We start from the raw sequence: 15,610 nt of genomic DNA, 5'->3' as shown, positions 1-15,610 counted from the left end.
TGCATAAGATAGCTGCTCAGTGAAAATGCGGAAATCAGTCCGTTACAATTTCAATTTTTTACTGAAACCTAAAACCTAGTGCTAATTCTAGTCGGTTTTCTATATTTTTTTGGTTGCAGCAACGCACTTCAAGCATGAGCGTTACACTAAATAGGGTACTGAGTCTTGGCAGTGTGTCATGTGACCATTTCATACAAAATAGTATTCTATTTCGCAACTGTCGACTATGATCACTTGCGTGAATATTTTGTGTGTATTTACTAGTTCTACTTGTCTTGTAAACACAAAACATTTCACTTCGTTAGTTTCGCTTTTCGTGTCGTCGTTGTCGGTAACACATCGACCGAGCCGTATCACCCAAAGTATATAATCAGTGTTTATATACGTTGGTATCACCGACCGATTCATTCAACTCTACAAATACTGAAAACACGAACACATTAACGAGTATGATACCTCACACATGCCATAAATACCTGAAATAAATATCTACCCAAAATACCTTAGATAAGCGAGTCCCCTTTGTCCTTGTGAAGTTACGATTTATACACCGCTCGCATGTATATACATTCTCCAATTCGGCTGGTTCACATTGAATGCATTTTTCTCTATTTCTATCTCTTTTCGTATATCAACACTGGAGAATACTCGACATATCATAGGCGCGCGTTAGCATAGTGCCCGTGACGCAGGTCCTATTACTAGAAAAGGTGTCAAATTTTTTTTTACATCATGCCCGCACGTTAGTTAGCGGGCGTGACGCAAGTCCACTACCAAAAATGTTTTAACAAAAATTTTTTGAGGACGGCGGAGCATATTTACAGCAACTTTTTTACTTCTCCCCCTTAACTCCAACGACCCCCAAACTGGAATCTGGGCATCAATACGAGTTCAACGAGCTATCACACGTTACTACAGCTTCAACATTGGCCGAGATATTGAACTTCGAAATATTGATGTTTGTATGAAAATAAGCAAAATTTCGAATTTTCAGATAACTGAAATCGCCTACGTTAGTTAGTTAGTTCCAGGATCCAGGAACTCCTAAACGTTTCTATAGATTTTCCTGAAATTTTGGTTATAGGCTAATAATGGCCCAAAAATAAGAATGGAATTTTCAAAAGTTGGAAAAAACCCATATCTTGGGAGCTGGAGCTCCCCAAAGTCCCATACAAGTGGCAGATGTTGAGGAAACAACGGTTACGAAAATGGTAAAAATAATAATAATAATAATAATAATAAATAATAATAAAATGGTAACCTCCTGAAAGATGAAATTTAAACGGGAGACAGCCGAATCATCTGCCACTATGTGACGCAATTTTTTTTTGTAAAATTTTCTTTCTAAAATTTTTTGGGTTCATATTGTGTTGATAAAACTTTTGCGTGCAGGCGCAGAATGCGTCACCCTCAGCGATATCAGTTATTTTGTAAGTAAGACAAAGGACTTGCGTCACATTCACCCTTTGAGGGTTTTTTGACAGATACATACATACATACAGCAAATATTGAAGTTCTACAATTCAAATCCAAATGACTCCGAATAAGCTTTAAAAACTAGGCGTCTGTACGAGTTCAACGAGCTATCACACGTTCTTGTAGCTTAAAATTTGGCCAAGCAATAAATCTTCCAAGAAGCCTTATTTCCATACATTTTGGTCTCTTACAGTACTTTAAACGAAATGAAAAAATCCTACGTTACTTTGTGGTTCTCGGTGTGTTTGGGACTAAACCTACCTTGCCTAAAGTCTTCTTTAGAATTTCTTGAAATTTTGGGAGTACATTCTAGTCATCATTCTAAGATATTCCAGAAAAAAAAATGGGGGGAACGGGCCTCTTTTGGGAGCTAGGGCTCCTCGAAGTTCCCATATAAGCCCAAAATAAGAACACCTTTAAGTGTGTGTGTGTGTGTGTGTGTATAGTAAAACAAATTTGTTCGCTTACCAGAAGCTCTGCTCACCTCAAACTATTTTCCTAAATTTAAATTTTTTTTATGAAAAGCATTTTAAAGGATTCATTCATGAGTAATTTTGTAATTAATAAGGTGAGCAACGGTTATTGCTTAAGTCGCTAGATAGATTACTTCATATTGCTCAACAAATTATTACAGATTCAGATAGAGTACCTTCTGAAACGTCGAGAAAACACATTTTTGGAGAAAGTGTGTTTGCGAAATTTCGCGATTTTCGTTTTTTCGCGATCACAATTTTTTATTGCAGATTCGGATAGAGAACGTTCTTAAACGTTGAGAAAACACTTTTTGGGAACAAGTGTGTTCGTGAAATTTCGCGGTTTTCGCGTTTTCGGATGGAACATTTAGAGGATATAAATTACGACCAAATGACATAACAGAAAATCAAACCAAACTTCCAAAACAACTGATATCAGTCAAAAACACTCAAAGAGTAAAAGTACCGGAAGTTCCTGGGCATACTTCCAAAACAACTGATATCGCTGTAGGTGACGCATTCTGCGCTTGTACGCAAAAATTGTCAAAGCAAAAATTAGGCCAACAAAATTCTAGAAGAAAAATATTACCAAAAAAATTTTGCGTCACAAAGTGGCAGATGATTCAGCTATTTTTCAGTTGTACATTCTTTCATCAGGACGTATTTTCCCTATGTTAACAATTTTCTTAACAGTACTTTCTTCAACATCTGCCACTTGTGACGCAAACCTTTTTTTGTAAAATTTTTGCTTTGACAATTTTTGTCTACAAGCTCAGAATGCGTCACCTCCAGCGATATCAGTTGTTTTGGAAGTATGCCCAGGAACTTGCGTCACTTTTACTCTTTGAGTGCTTTTGACTGATAATTGTAACATGTAATACAAACAATGCATTTTACAGACCATGTGGTTGCGCCGAAGTATAAACCATGACCATATCCAACGAGGTCTGCGCTGAATAGCTGAATATAACCATCACATAATATTACTCCTACGAAAAATATCATTTTCTGCTCTCTTTATGCACTCTAATTCCGAATGCTATATTTCTCCGCCCGTCTGAAATGTTGTTATTTTTTGCATGACATTTTTCAATCGGTTCAGTTTGAAATTCGACGTTAGTCATAGCACATCGTTTGTTGAATTAACTGCCACTCCTTTCGCGTATATTGTATATCCTTTCCATCGCGGTAGTCTTTAAATTAATCCACGTAGTTTTTGTTGGAACATCGTTGAAATTCCATTTGATGGTAAAAAGGAGAATCGAATATTTTACGATGGGAAATGCAGAAATTTCGTTTGATCTAAAGTGACAATAATGATTCTGCAGTGAAGTGGTGTTGTGCAAAAAAATAAATAAATAAATATTTGGAGTGATTTCAAAATACATAAAACTGAACACAAACTGTAAACGGCTAAACGAGAAATCGGCACGGGAAATGAGTGAATTTTCTCATATAATTCAAAATTGAAAAAGGAAACGTTTGCCGTTCATAATATTTATCGTTATATTTGCCGTACGTACGTAGAAACTTAATAATAAGAAATTGATGTGAAAGGGCGAACGAAGTGTTGATGTGTGCTTTTGAGAAATATTTATTCGGATGAAAGATGGATTAAATTACGGGAATATTGGTTTAATATGTAAGTGTATTTCGTGCACGGCTAAAATATATATTAAAAAAAGTGTGTCATAAATTTGAGAGGGATTATTATCCCGGATATTAGATGAAGGCAATGTGTGCATGAGTGGAAAGAATTACCATCGTTTGTTAAAGTACATAGGACAAATACAGTGAGTGAATTTTGAATTACATTTCGGTGTGATTTTAGGCCGGATTGATTGATTCAATAGAAATTCAATAAAAATTTTAAATCGTGATTGAGGACGTCAGATCCGTCAGATTTATAATACCGACTAACCGGTCAATGTTGACTACTCGGTAAACACCTAAAATCTGTCCAGCTGTTGTCCTCATCACCTTTTTAGTGCTATTCGAATTTCTCAACCGTTTATTACCGTAACTGTCTACTCGATTTAAAGGCTCATTTGACTTTAACTCATAGCGACAGAAGCCCAATGTTAGTTTAGAATACCCTTTACACCCTTTACACCCAACATGCGTGGCCGAAAAGATTACAATGGAAAACGCAGCATAATTGCTCGTGTTTTTTCGTCCTGCAGCATGCACACCTTTACAATGAGAATTCGGATTTTTAGCTAGAAATTTTCCTCGTAATTTGCTTTGGATGCTTGGAAATCCATATTCAAACTTCAACCACAGTTTATCAGTAAGAGTGATATCGCCAAATCTTCAGGTGATTGGGAAACAAGCGGTCTCCGATTTTAATGAGTGATAGCTCGTTGGATTCGTCTTTCAATTCTAGGAAACACGTATCTTTCACTTTTTCGAAAAAAAAATTTACTTTCTGTGAAAAGCGCTCAAAAGTGAAGACATGCCAGAGGGTACCGAAAACAGTTTTTCGGCAATAACTCAAGAAAAAATTATTTTAAATGGTTGTAATGTTGTACGATTGTCGGCCTTGAAAAGACCTACAGGTAGAGTATACGCACCACTTGGTGCTAGTTGACCCAGAGTAGACAATAGTAGACAATAAAAAATGATTGCCGTAGTACCGTTCCAGATGCTCTTCTGGCAGTTGGGCCCTCAGAAAGAAGGAAAAAATCTACATTTTGGCACCAACTTTTTTTTTTCAAGACTTCTGTAGGCTTGCAGCCCAAAAGTACTGCAGAGAAGGCAGAGAAGACGGACTCTCCGAACATTCACTATATTTCTAGTCATAACTCTAGTGGATCAACTAGCACCAAGCGGTGCGTATACTCCACCTGTCTTTTCCAAGGTCCAAGGTCCAAGGTCCAAGGTCGACAATCGTACAACATTACAACAATTTAAAATAATTTTTTCTTGAGTTATTGCCAAAAAACTGTTTTCGGTACCCTCTGGCATGTCTTCACTTTTGAGCGCTTTTCAAAGAAAACAATTTTTTTTAAGAAAAAGTGAAAGACACGTGTTTCCTAGAATTGAAAGACGAATCCAATCACTCATTAAAATCGGAGACCGCTTGTTTCCAAAGTTAAAAAAAATCACCTGAAGATTTGGCGATATCACTCTTAACTAGCATTGTTTGAAACCGGAATACCTTCAAGTCTCCACACAAATCTCCATTTACTAGTTATATCAGAGGACGGATTACATTTCAGTCTCTTCAGATGTCTCCATTCCGAGTTGTTCATCGCAACACAATTTTATTCCTTTCGTACATTTTCAAAGTATTAGGAAAACCGTTTGCATTTAATTAGGAGGTGAGGAATGGCGACAAACGATTTTTATGGTGTTCCAAACACATCCTCATTGAATAACATTCTGTCTTTCTCCACAAAATCATAAATTTCATCTACCTACGGCTCGGATCAACAATCGTAACCTGTCTGCCATTTGACCCATAGATTTAATACAAAATGAACCTTTGTCGACGCTGTGACATGCACTCTATTCGTATTAAGATTACGGTACTTTCTTCGAAATTTGTTGTAGTCCGAGCCGGAGGCAGTGTATAACAATTACTAAATTACGAAAAAATAATGACAGTCTGTGTTACTATGGCTAAGCATTACCGTTCCACCGTAATACTGTTGATAGCCTCGGGGAATCTATATTACATCTATTACGCGAGTGTTTTCCGCTGACAAAAAAAAACGTTTTTAATTCAAAAAGGAATTTGTTTTTTTCTCGATTTTATCGGGTAGTGACCTCATTTAGCCTTACAACATAGTAGCAGCACACATGTACACCTTCATTAATTACTCTAAAATAAACGCCGACCTCTGTATTGCACTGAATAACGTGTAACTTGATGAATAGGTCATGAACCCTTTGTAAGCATTCGTACATATTATCGTACGGATAATTGGTCAATCAGTTACGAACTGTTTGAACTCTATAAATTTAGTGTTGTCCTGTCCCGTGTAACAACATAATTTAAAGGTTAACGGAATTTCGGTTGCACCTGGACATTTTCCAGAGATATTTTCGTTCGATTAGAGGCCGAATGGGAATCAGATAGAAAATAATGTGCAAGCAGAGGGTTTTGTATGTGCGTTTCATGAAAGGATTTCAAAGGATTAGGGTCGTCACATAGTCAATTTCAAAATGAGAGTAGATCTTAGTAGTAGCAGTAAATTCACTTTAATTTGAAACGAAAATCGAGTCATTTAATTAACAGAAATAAGTTCGATTTTCTCCTTTCAACTTTAATAAGCTCTACATCACCGTATTAATATCGTAAGCGAACAATGTAATACGCTCCGTTTCATATACTCAAAACATTTGATCGGTAGTTTAGTGGCTATAGTATTTATACTCATAGTCCTTCCTTGATATACTTCTCTCACTTTTGTACAACTTCGAAAATGATAAATGCGGTGTTATCCAGACTATTATTGGAAAACTTTTTTTTTTATTATCCTTCCATTATCTCAGTATACGGTGGAAATGATAGAAATATAAAAAAGTTTTGGAATTGAACATTGGCACCATATTACATATATATCAGGCCCCAGATCACATTTTTCTGTGTGTGATCTGTGTACGTATGTGCAGGATGTTCGATTTAAGATTTACAGAATTTTATTACCCGAATGAAATGCACATTCAGATCGAAATATTTATCGTGCCATTAATGCATAGCGTACACCCTTAGAATATTGGGGAAGAGATTTTTTTTTCTTTTCAAAATCTGAGTTATTGTTGGTTGGTTTTTGTTACTTTGTACGTTTTTATGAATGTTGTGATATACGAGGTGCTTGTCTTTATATAGCTACGTTTACAGCTTCGTTGCGCTGTAATAAAGAAGAATTATTTGTCGTTGGATCTTTTTTTACTTCTAATTTTCTTTCGAATTTTTATGTTTCAATTGTTTTTTTTACGCGCGCCGGTACATTGTATGGTCGAAGACGCATTGTAAAAGTTGAAATATGCAGCAACCTAGACAGTCGTCTATTAAAAACTCTTGAAAACTTATTACGAATTAAAAAAAATCGCGATTTTTCACGAATTTTACTGAGTTTTCAAGACTTTTCCTGAATTTTGACAAATTCTGCAGAATTTTTAAGAAATTTTCCTGAGTTTTCACGAGTTCAAATTTCCACAGTTTTCTCGAATTTCCACAATTTTTACGAATTTTCGACTATAGTCACGAAAATTTTAAACTCGCTCTCAAATTTCAAAAAGAATACATCCACTAGTCGGTGTCGTAAGTGCAGCGAATTATTTACATTTTAATAAAAGTTTCCAGCATTTACACTCGTATGTGAGACGTCTGAAATCTTCCAAATATTCATATATTTAGACTTGTACACTTGTATGTGTTGGGTGTTTTAACGAAAGAAATGCAAAACCTATTCTGATACCTCAACCTTCAAATATTTTCAATGTTAATGCTAGGAGCAGTTTTGTTATTTGGGTTGTCGCAAGTATCAATAATCTTTCTCACTCTCGAATCATCTATGTCGGACGCATGGTTTCAATTTTTTATTTTTAGACACAACGTACAACGTACACAAACCAAAGAATTCTAAATTTTTCCCAACTGATCCTGAGTATCTCTGAAAACAATATCTTTGAGAACAACTTGAGCCGAGTTGGGTTTTTCGATTTGTTGTGTTTATTGAAAAGGAACATCGTCGATTGATCATTTAACTGAACGTCTTATAAAAATTAAGACGAATCTACACATAGCTAAATTGTTGCCTACATTTCGGGGCAAAATTATTATTATTTTGATGACAATTTTGGACTCGAAGTCTTTTTCGAAAAAGTACGAGACCATCGTTTGGTGTACAAATGTGTTAGTGTTCAGCAAAAATTTAAATGTTTGTGGTGATGTTACCTAACTCCGAGAAAACTCAAAATATGTGTCAATTTTCATGAATTATTGAGTTTTCTCGGGCTGAGGTTATATCACTACAAACATTTAAATTTTTACTGAAAACTAACACATTTAACACCAAACGATGGTCGTACTTTTTCGAAAAAGACTGCGAGTCCAAAACTATCATCGAAATAGTAATAATTTTGCCCCGAAAAGTAGGCAACAATTTAGCCATGTGTAGACTCGTCGTAACTGTTTAACATTTTGGAACCCCCCTAAAGCCAAAAAACCTAAAAATCTGCATTACTCATATGGACCTTTCAGCCACTTTATTGTTTAATTCAGAATGGTTTCTTAGGATTTATTCAATCAAATAATAAAAAAAATCGCTTCGCAACTTTGTAGCCTACATTTGGGAGGAAAAATATTCGTTTTTTGATGATTTCTCTAAATCAAAATCATATTTTGAAAAAGTAAAACCATTGAAGCACGCAAAAATGTGTAATCTTCACTTATCCAAGTGGCTTAGTTAATACGCACAAACCAATTTTTCTTTTAAAAGTAACACAATTTTGCGTTTCCGTTTGCGAATATTTTTCCTCCCAAATGTAGGCTAGAAATTTGCAAAATTTTCATTTCAATTAAGAGTTATACGAATCTAACCCTCTGACAAACATTTGTCTGCACTAATTCACCAAAACACAATGTAGGTTCTGTGAATATTCAGAAAGCGTTTGGCACGGGACGATTCCAACACTATTCCAAAATAGATTGGCATTGAATGAGAAATGTACAACTGTTTGTTACCAACATCGGAAATTGCACAAATTTAAAAACTTAATGACCAATTTTCTAAACATTTTGTAAAAATTACAAGTCTAATCTCAAACAATCATTGCCTCAGTTAGTTTCATTCTTATCTTACTTTATAATAGTATTCTGGTCACCTTTATTAAATGACATTCACATCACCATACAATCATCAAATCTGTTAGTTCTTCAGTTAAAAGTATCGCCCAGTCTTTCATACAAAATCTAGTACTTCATTAGTTTCAACATTCATTTTTCTATTTATAAGAGGCAACTCGATAACAGATGACTGGTCGTTTTTGAAAAAGGTGGGTCGTCCGTCGAACCTAGCCTCAACCATAGGCTCTCTCATCTGTTCGCTAATTTGTTCTTAGATTCCTCAATTGTTAGATACGAAATCGTCCCCAAATGTTTTATTGTAATCTGATTTCTTGGATACCGGCTGGATGAATTGTTAGATTAAACTTATTGATGTCGAGTTCATAGTTCTCATGACACAACATTCGCTTAAATTTAACATTTTCTATTGCTCGAAAAGCGATAAAAAGAATTGAGGAAAAAAACGTCGCAAAACAAATGGTGAAGGGTGAGAAAATCCAAGTTCAACGATTTATTTGACAAAGTCAAGAGTCGAGAATTTATCTGCCGTAGATCAAATTTTATTTGCCTACAGCGCTGGTGCACAACACAACAACAAAATAAAAACTCCTCGTAAAGACTGTACAAGGCACAGAATATATACACAGAGCAGCCGACGTAAAGGTTAACAAAAACCAATTCAGGATGGTAAAAATTCATCTAATGTCGATCCCATTGTAATGTTAATAGAAAAATAGGAATATAATTCAACGTTTGTGTCGGTGTTTGTGCAATAAAACACCTTTATCCGATCTCAATCCAAATTTCGAAGTTTACAATAAAATCCCATTCACAATTCACACGGTGTTTATGTGGATATGGAGGTGTGTGTGTGTACATAAGAAAATTTCCACCCCCTTAAGCGATGAATAATGAAACCTATGAAAATTTCATTTCCAAACGGATAATGTATTCCGATGTATGGAATAAAATCTCGATGAACCCATAAAGATATATATTCAAAATAACACAGAGTCTGAAGGGAAAAAAGCAACAACACGCCGAGAGAGAGGCGAAGCTTTTTAGTTTTATTCCCTTGAACTGGTAAGTCAAGGATCTTACGGCAGAAAATACGTCTTAAAGTTCCGTATGATCGATTTTGGGAACCGATTTTCACAAAGGTTTCAGTCAACGAGGAATAAAATTCCGGAAATTAAGTTCGTAGATGGACAATATGGTACTAAGAACCTCGGAGAATTTCGAAAAAGAATTTTTGTCCGTTTTCTTGATGGAAAATTGGGTAGTGTCGTCCAAATTTTGTTTTCCTTCATTGAAAATTCAAATTCATGAGCGCTCAAATGAGCAAAATTAATCTTCTGGGACTTTATTTCCGAAATAGTTTTTGCCCGTTTTTAATGGCGCACCGCAATAATAATTCAATGGGTATAACCACACAGGGAACGTTCAAAAATGACGTCCACTTCTTTCAGTGTTGCTGTACTTCCACTTCTTTCAGTGTTGCCGTCAGATTAAAATCATCAATAACTCGATCAGGATGCAATTTTTAGAGGACAAATGTATGGCCGACCCGTCAATAATAACTCATAAATGAGGATCGGACTCGCATTTGTCATGTAAGAAATACATCGAGTTATTCATCATTTAAATCTGACGGCAACACTGAAAATAGCGGACGTCATTAATAAACGTTTCCCTAACTGCTGTTCATGCAAGAAGTTTTGGTAGAAGTAATGGGAAATAAGAAATGTCGGACAAAATGTGTGATAGCTATTTCTGAAAGTGTCAAATAAAGTAAGACATCCACATGAGTGTGATTGCGTACCAGAGCGAAGTGAGGGCCGACATTCACACGAGTTCCAAATTAATTAGAACAAGCCGACTCCGATTTTAATGAGTGATAGCTCGTTGGATTCGTCTTTCAATTCTAGGAAACACGTATCTTTCACTTTTTCTAAAAAAAATTGTTTTCTGTGAAAAGTGTTCAAAAGTGATCACATGTCAGAGAGTACCGAAAACAGTTTTTCGGCATTAGCTCAAGAAAAAATTATTTTAAATTGTTGTAATGTTGTACGATTGTCGGCCTTGGAAAGACCTACAGATAGAGTATACGCACTGCTTGGTGCTAGTTGATCCACGAGAGCTATGACTTAAAATATAGTGAATGTTCGGAGAGTACTGCTTCTCTGCAGCTTCGTTGTTCCACGGAACTAAGTATGAGGTGTTGTAGCTGGCCTCACCCACTATCGTTCCACACATAAATGAGCCCAGTACTTTTGGGCTGCAAGCCCACAGAAGTGTTAGAAAAAAAGTTGGTGCCAAAATGCAGATTTTTTTCTTCTTTCTGAGGGCTCTACAGCTGGAACAGCATCTGGAACGGTACTATGGCAGTCATTCTTTATCGTCTACTATTCTTTTACCTTATCAATAGAAAAACGCTTCGATATGTCACGAATATATCAGATCCAATGTTAGTAATATCAAGAGAAAAATTATCAAATTTTTCTCGGAGGATTTTAGTCAAATAAAGTGTTAGCGTATAGCAAATGACCTCAGGACTCCGGAACAGTAGTTAGTTTTTCAATTGGACCAATATTTGCTACGTGACAGGAGTTTGGCAAACCGTTTGCTCCCACTTGAGTTTAAGTCTCGTGGATCAACTAGCACCAAGCAGTGCGTATACTCTATATGTAGGTCTTTCCAAGGCCGACAATCGTACAACATTACAACAATTTAAAATAATTTTTTCTTGAGCTAATGCCGAAAAACTGTTTTCGGTACTCTCTGACATGTGATCACTTTTGAGTGCTTTTCACAGAAAGTAAATTTTTTTTTTAGAAAAAGTGAAAGATACGTGTTTCCTAGAATTGAAAGACGAATCCAACGAGCTATCACTCATTCAAATCGGAGTCGGCTTGTTCCCCAATCACCTGAAGTCTTGGCGATATGACTCTTAATGACTTAACTTCGGAGCTGCACTTTTTTTTTAAATAAATTCTTTATTATCACTTCTTATATTAAATAGTCACTCGAGCCTCTGTAAATTTTGAGGTAAGATAAGCACCACGAATTAACTTTCCGATCATAGCTCTAATGTCTCAAGCGTCACATGCATCGACCTCTTCTTTATAATTCTCTTTAGAGCCGTGTAATTTAGAGTATGGAGTCTTTCAGTTAACATAACAAAATGTTTTTCAATATCTTTCGATGACTTTGTCACTCAAGGTTCCTGACCCACCCATGACGTGGGATCTAGTTGTAAATTTTTGTCGGTTCTGAAGCTGTTCTCTGGATATGTATTTTTTATGCGAAAAACAGAGCAACAAATAACCGAATCCCATTCGATTTGTACAGCTCAACAATTTATTGCATTCGCTTTCCTTCCTGCTCGTGTGTATGAAAATTTATTATTTCTACATCACCTTCCAAACCATTTGTTCCTCTCTCATTCATTGAACAACAACCAGCCAACATACACACAAAAAAATGTGTAACAAAAATAAATAAATAAAAATTGAAAATCATTCAACTGAACCACTTTCGTCGTGTATTTCCTTTCTTTGACTTCTTATACCCCCGAAAGAAAAATAAAAGTTTCGATTTTCCCTCCGAAAAAAAATAATAGAAATTCGTCAGGAAATAGTCTGAAATGCGTGAAAACGTGCGTGTAAATATCCGTTCGCACACAATAACCGTATATACACATTGAATGAGACTATGCCGCCGTATATGGGATGAGTTAATAGTTTTATATTATAGTAATAGAGAAGGGGGGAGAGGGCTGGAACGGGTAACGCTTCATGGCAAATAATGGCCCTGATACGTACAATGTCTATATATCCCATTGAGCTTTTAAATCGAAACAGATGTTTAGATTTTTGCTGATCGAAAATCTAAGCTCTCTAATCTATTTTGAAGAGGTTTTTCCCATGTTATTTATTTCCATTTCTGTTTTTACATTGTTATACAGAGAGAGTGTGTGTTTTACCCCTTTTTCGGTGGATGGATATATATCTAACATAAAAACCAGTTTTCCTTTGTGAAAAATCGCTGTGGATTATTGTAACCTATAAAAACATTAGCTTTCAATGTTTTGAATGTTGTATTATAATGCTGGGTGTTATATACTGTAGTACGAGTGTGTTGTGTAGTACACATCGTTCATAAAGTGCTTCAATTAATTTATGTTACGAATAAGCTTAAATTACACCAAAATATGATATAGTGAGCATCGAAAAGTGCCACATTTATTTTCGGTGTGTACATGTGTTTTATGCGGTTGGTGTAAGATACGTCACAAAATATACTACGTTGAGACGATATATATAATAAAAAAAAAGTTTAAGTAATGTTCCAAGCGCTGCTGTTGCTAAAATAGTGTTGGAATGTGCGAGAAATATGTTTCGAAAATCTTGATAAATGTTTCAGCAACGCCGTAAGAAAGAACAACACTGCATGCTAAAAAGTATTGTGTATGTTGCGAAGCAAACACGGGAATTGAAGTGATAACGGGCCACAAATTATAGGGTCGAACGAGCGTGGTTTAACACGCAGTTTTGGATATATATATTTGTACGAAGACGAAAGAAAAAGACGAAGAAAAAAAAGAACCCAAACCCCAACCGACGAAAATGTCGCAGCTTAAAGGATTTATCGTCTGGATCGTCATCTTTACCACTATTAAAGGTATGATAATTTTCATTTTATTTGTGTAACATTTGACATTGTTGGAATATTTTATTTAAATTCGTTGCTCCGAAGTGAGAGGTTTTTTTATACTTTTTTGTCAAAGCCCTACAGACAACAAAGTATTATAACGACAACAACAATAACACAATACTTAAGATAAGTCCTAAGATTACAAGAGTTTTCCTATCCGAACGCATTTGTTTGTTGACCATGTGCGTACCTATATCCCAACAGTAAAGTTTTTTGGTTCTCCAATTCGTCTTTTGTTTATTTTTAACACATCGAAAACACCTCAATTTCCCCATTATCATAGCACTGCCTCAAACTCCAACGTCAAAAGGCCTTAAAGTTTGCGTGTACGATTGCATGCGTTGTGTGATTGCGTAGACATCGGAAATATTTCCTGTGTTCATGAATATCAGAATATCAGAAGTTCTACTGTCACATCTATTACTTCATTTGATCTGAATTGATTCAAGAGTTCGAAGCAATATGTTCAACGAGGGAAAAAAGTTGGAAATTGCATTTCGATGGTGTTGTTGTTGTCAGAGCGCAGCGAGTGCCACAGGTCACCCCAGCAAATAATAATAATAATTTGATGTGTCGATGAGGGCCTGTCTCAGATAACCGTGGAAGTCTGTTCAAAGAAATGCTGAAACTTCCTGAAAATTCTGACAAATTTTTTCCTTTTGTACCAATGATGTAGTTCAGAATGTCGTTAGTTTGTAAATATTTGATGAGATTGTGTTTGGAAATTGCCATTCAGCAAATCAATTTCATATGCAGAATTAGCAACAGCTTCTTACTCATCAGTTGGTGTACAATGACTAACAAGCTGTACATTGTTTTCAAATTCAAATTGTAGAAAAAAAAATGAAAAAAAAAACGTTGTACAGATGTCGCTGACCTCTCACAAATTCCCATTATTAATGCTTATGCGAAATAGTGTAGTCCTGTGGTGATTGATTTATCAGTTTGGGACGATCAGTTAAGATCTCGAAACACAGATCTGTTGATCCTTTGTTTCCACTCCCGGTCATCATGTAAATCATGGCAGGCTTCCTGTTGACGATAAGAATCTGTCTAAGATGTCAGGTCCTATTGCAGCAATTTCCAAAGAACCACCTCGTAGTCTCCGAGCATCCTGCGTCTTAGTTGAAGAAATTTGGGGCAATCACATATCAAGTGTGCACCCGTTTCTTCTTCTAGGAACATCTCGGAGTGTCCGAAAGCCTCAACTTATTCATGTACCGATTCAGCCCGCAATGTCCCGTAATCGCTCCTACTACTCTTCTAATGCGATTACGATCCATTTTGAGCAAATCTTTGGCCCATTTTTCGTTAGGCTTAGGGAAGAAGCATTTCGTGTGAACGACCCCATTATACGCCTCCCAGCGTTCTACGTGTTTACGCTTGACCCAGTCTTCCAGTGCAACACCCCGACAGGGGAATCGGAAGGTACGGTTCTGGCCTGTTTGCCTGAGTCGCCGAGGCTTCTTTGGCCAGCTTATCCGCTTCCTCATTTCCCTCCACGACGGAATGTCCTGGTACCCAGACCAAATTGATCCGATTGCTCAGACCAAGGAGGTTCAGGTATTCCTTACATTCCTTCACCAGCTTCGATGTGACTAGTCCTGTGGTGATGCCCGAGCTGGTAGATAACCAACTGTTGCTAATTCTGCACACGAAGTTCATTGTCTGAGTGTAATGAATATTCCATAAATAGAAATGTCCGATTGTTCCTTATTTACCCATTTTCACTGGTATTACTCTCTGCATGGACTTAAAAGCTTGCAATCACAGCACGCAATTAATTTTATCTTCACTCTGGTGTATATATAGACTATTGGGCTGTTTGTGACTTACGTAAATAGACAATTTGTTCACCTATCAATGCGATACAACCCGAGCTTATTATATCTGAGCTTCCCACACGCTGTGGCATATAAGTAATAAATGGCAAGTGGTAAATGTCTTTAGACGTTGCAAAACCTTTACGAATAACGCAAGGTTCGAAGCGCACACGGGCACACATGAGAGCGACATAATAATTCAGCAATAATAAATGAAATAAATCTATCGAGCAAATGCAATTTCCAACTTTTTCCAGATGTACTTTAATGTTGATTTTTTCAATCGCGAATTGAATTAGACAAATGCCCGAAAATGCATGAAA

General features: G+C 36.2%; 1 protein-coding gene across 2 annotated transcripts in view; it reads left to right on the top strand.

The window, feature by feature from the left end:
- Positions 1 to 3,069: 3,069 nt before the first annotated feature.
- Positions 3,070 to 15,610, top strand: part of LOC119076040 (hemicentin-2) — a 151,397-nt gene continuing 138,856 nt past the window's right edge. For both annotated transcript variants that reach the window (XM_037182664.1, XM_037182663.1), the window contains exons 1-2: positions 3,070 to 3,742; positions 12,716 to 13,431. In XM_037182664.1, the coding sequence (XP_037038559.1) occupies positions 13,377 to 13,431 (55 nt within the window). In that variant the 5' untranslated portion in view covers positions 3,070 to 3,742; positions 12,716 to 13,376. The remainder of the gene's footprint in view (positions 3,743 to 12,715; positions 13,432 to 15,610) is intronic.

Source organism: Bradysia coprophila, unplaced genomic scaffold, assembly GCF_014529535.1.
Source record: "Bradysia coprophila strain Holo2 unplaced genomic scaffold, BU_Bcop_v1 contig_232, whole genome shotgun sequence".
Lineage (NCBI taxonomy): Eukaryota > Metazoa > Arthropoda > Insecta > Diptera > Sciaridae > Bradysia > Bradysia coprophila.
Note: the sequence above shows the minus strand (reverse complement) of the source record. Positions and strands in the feature narration are given on the sequence as shown.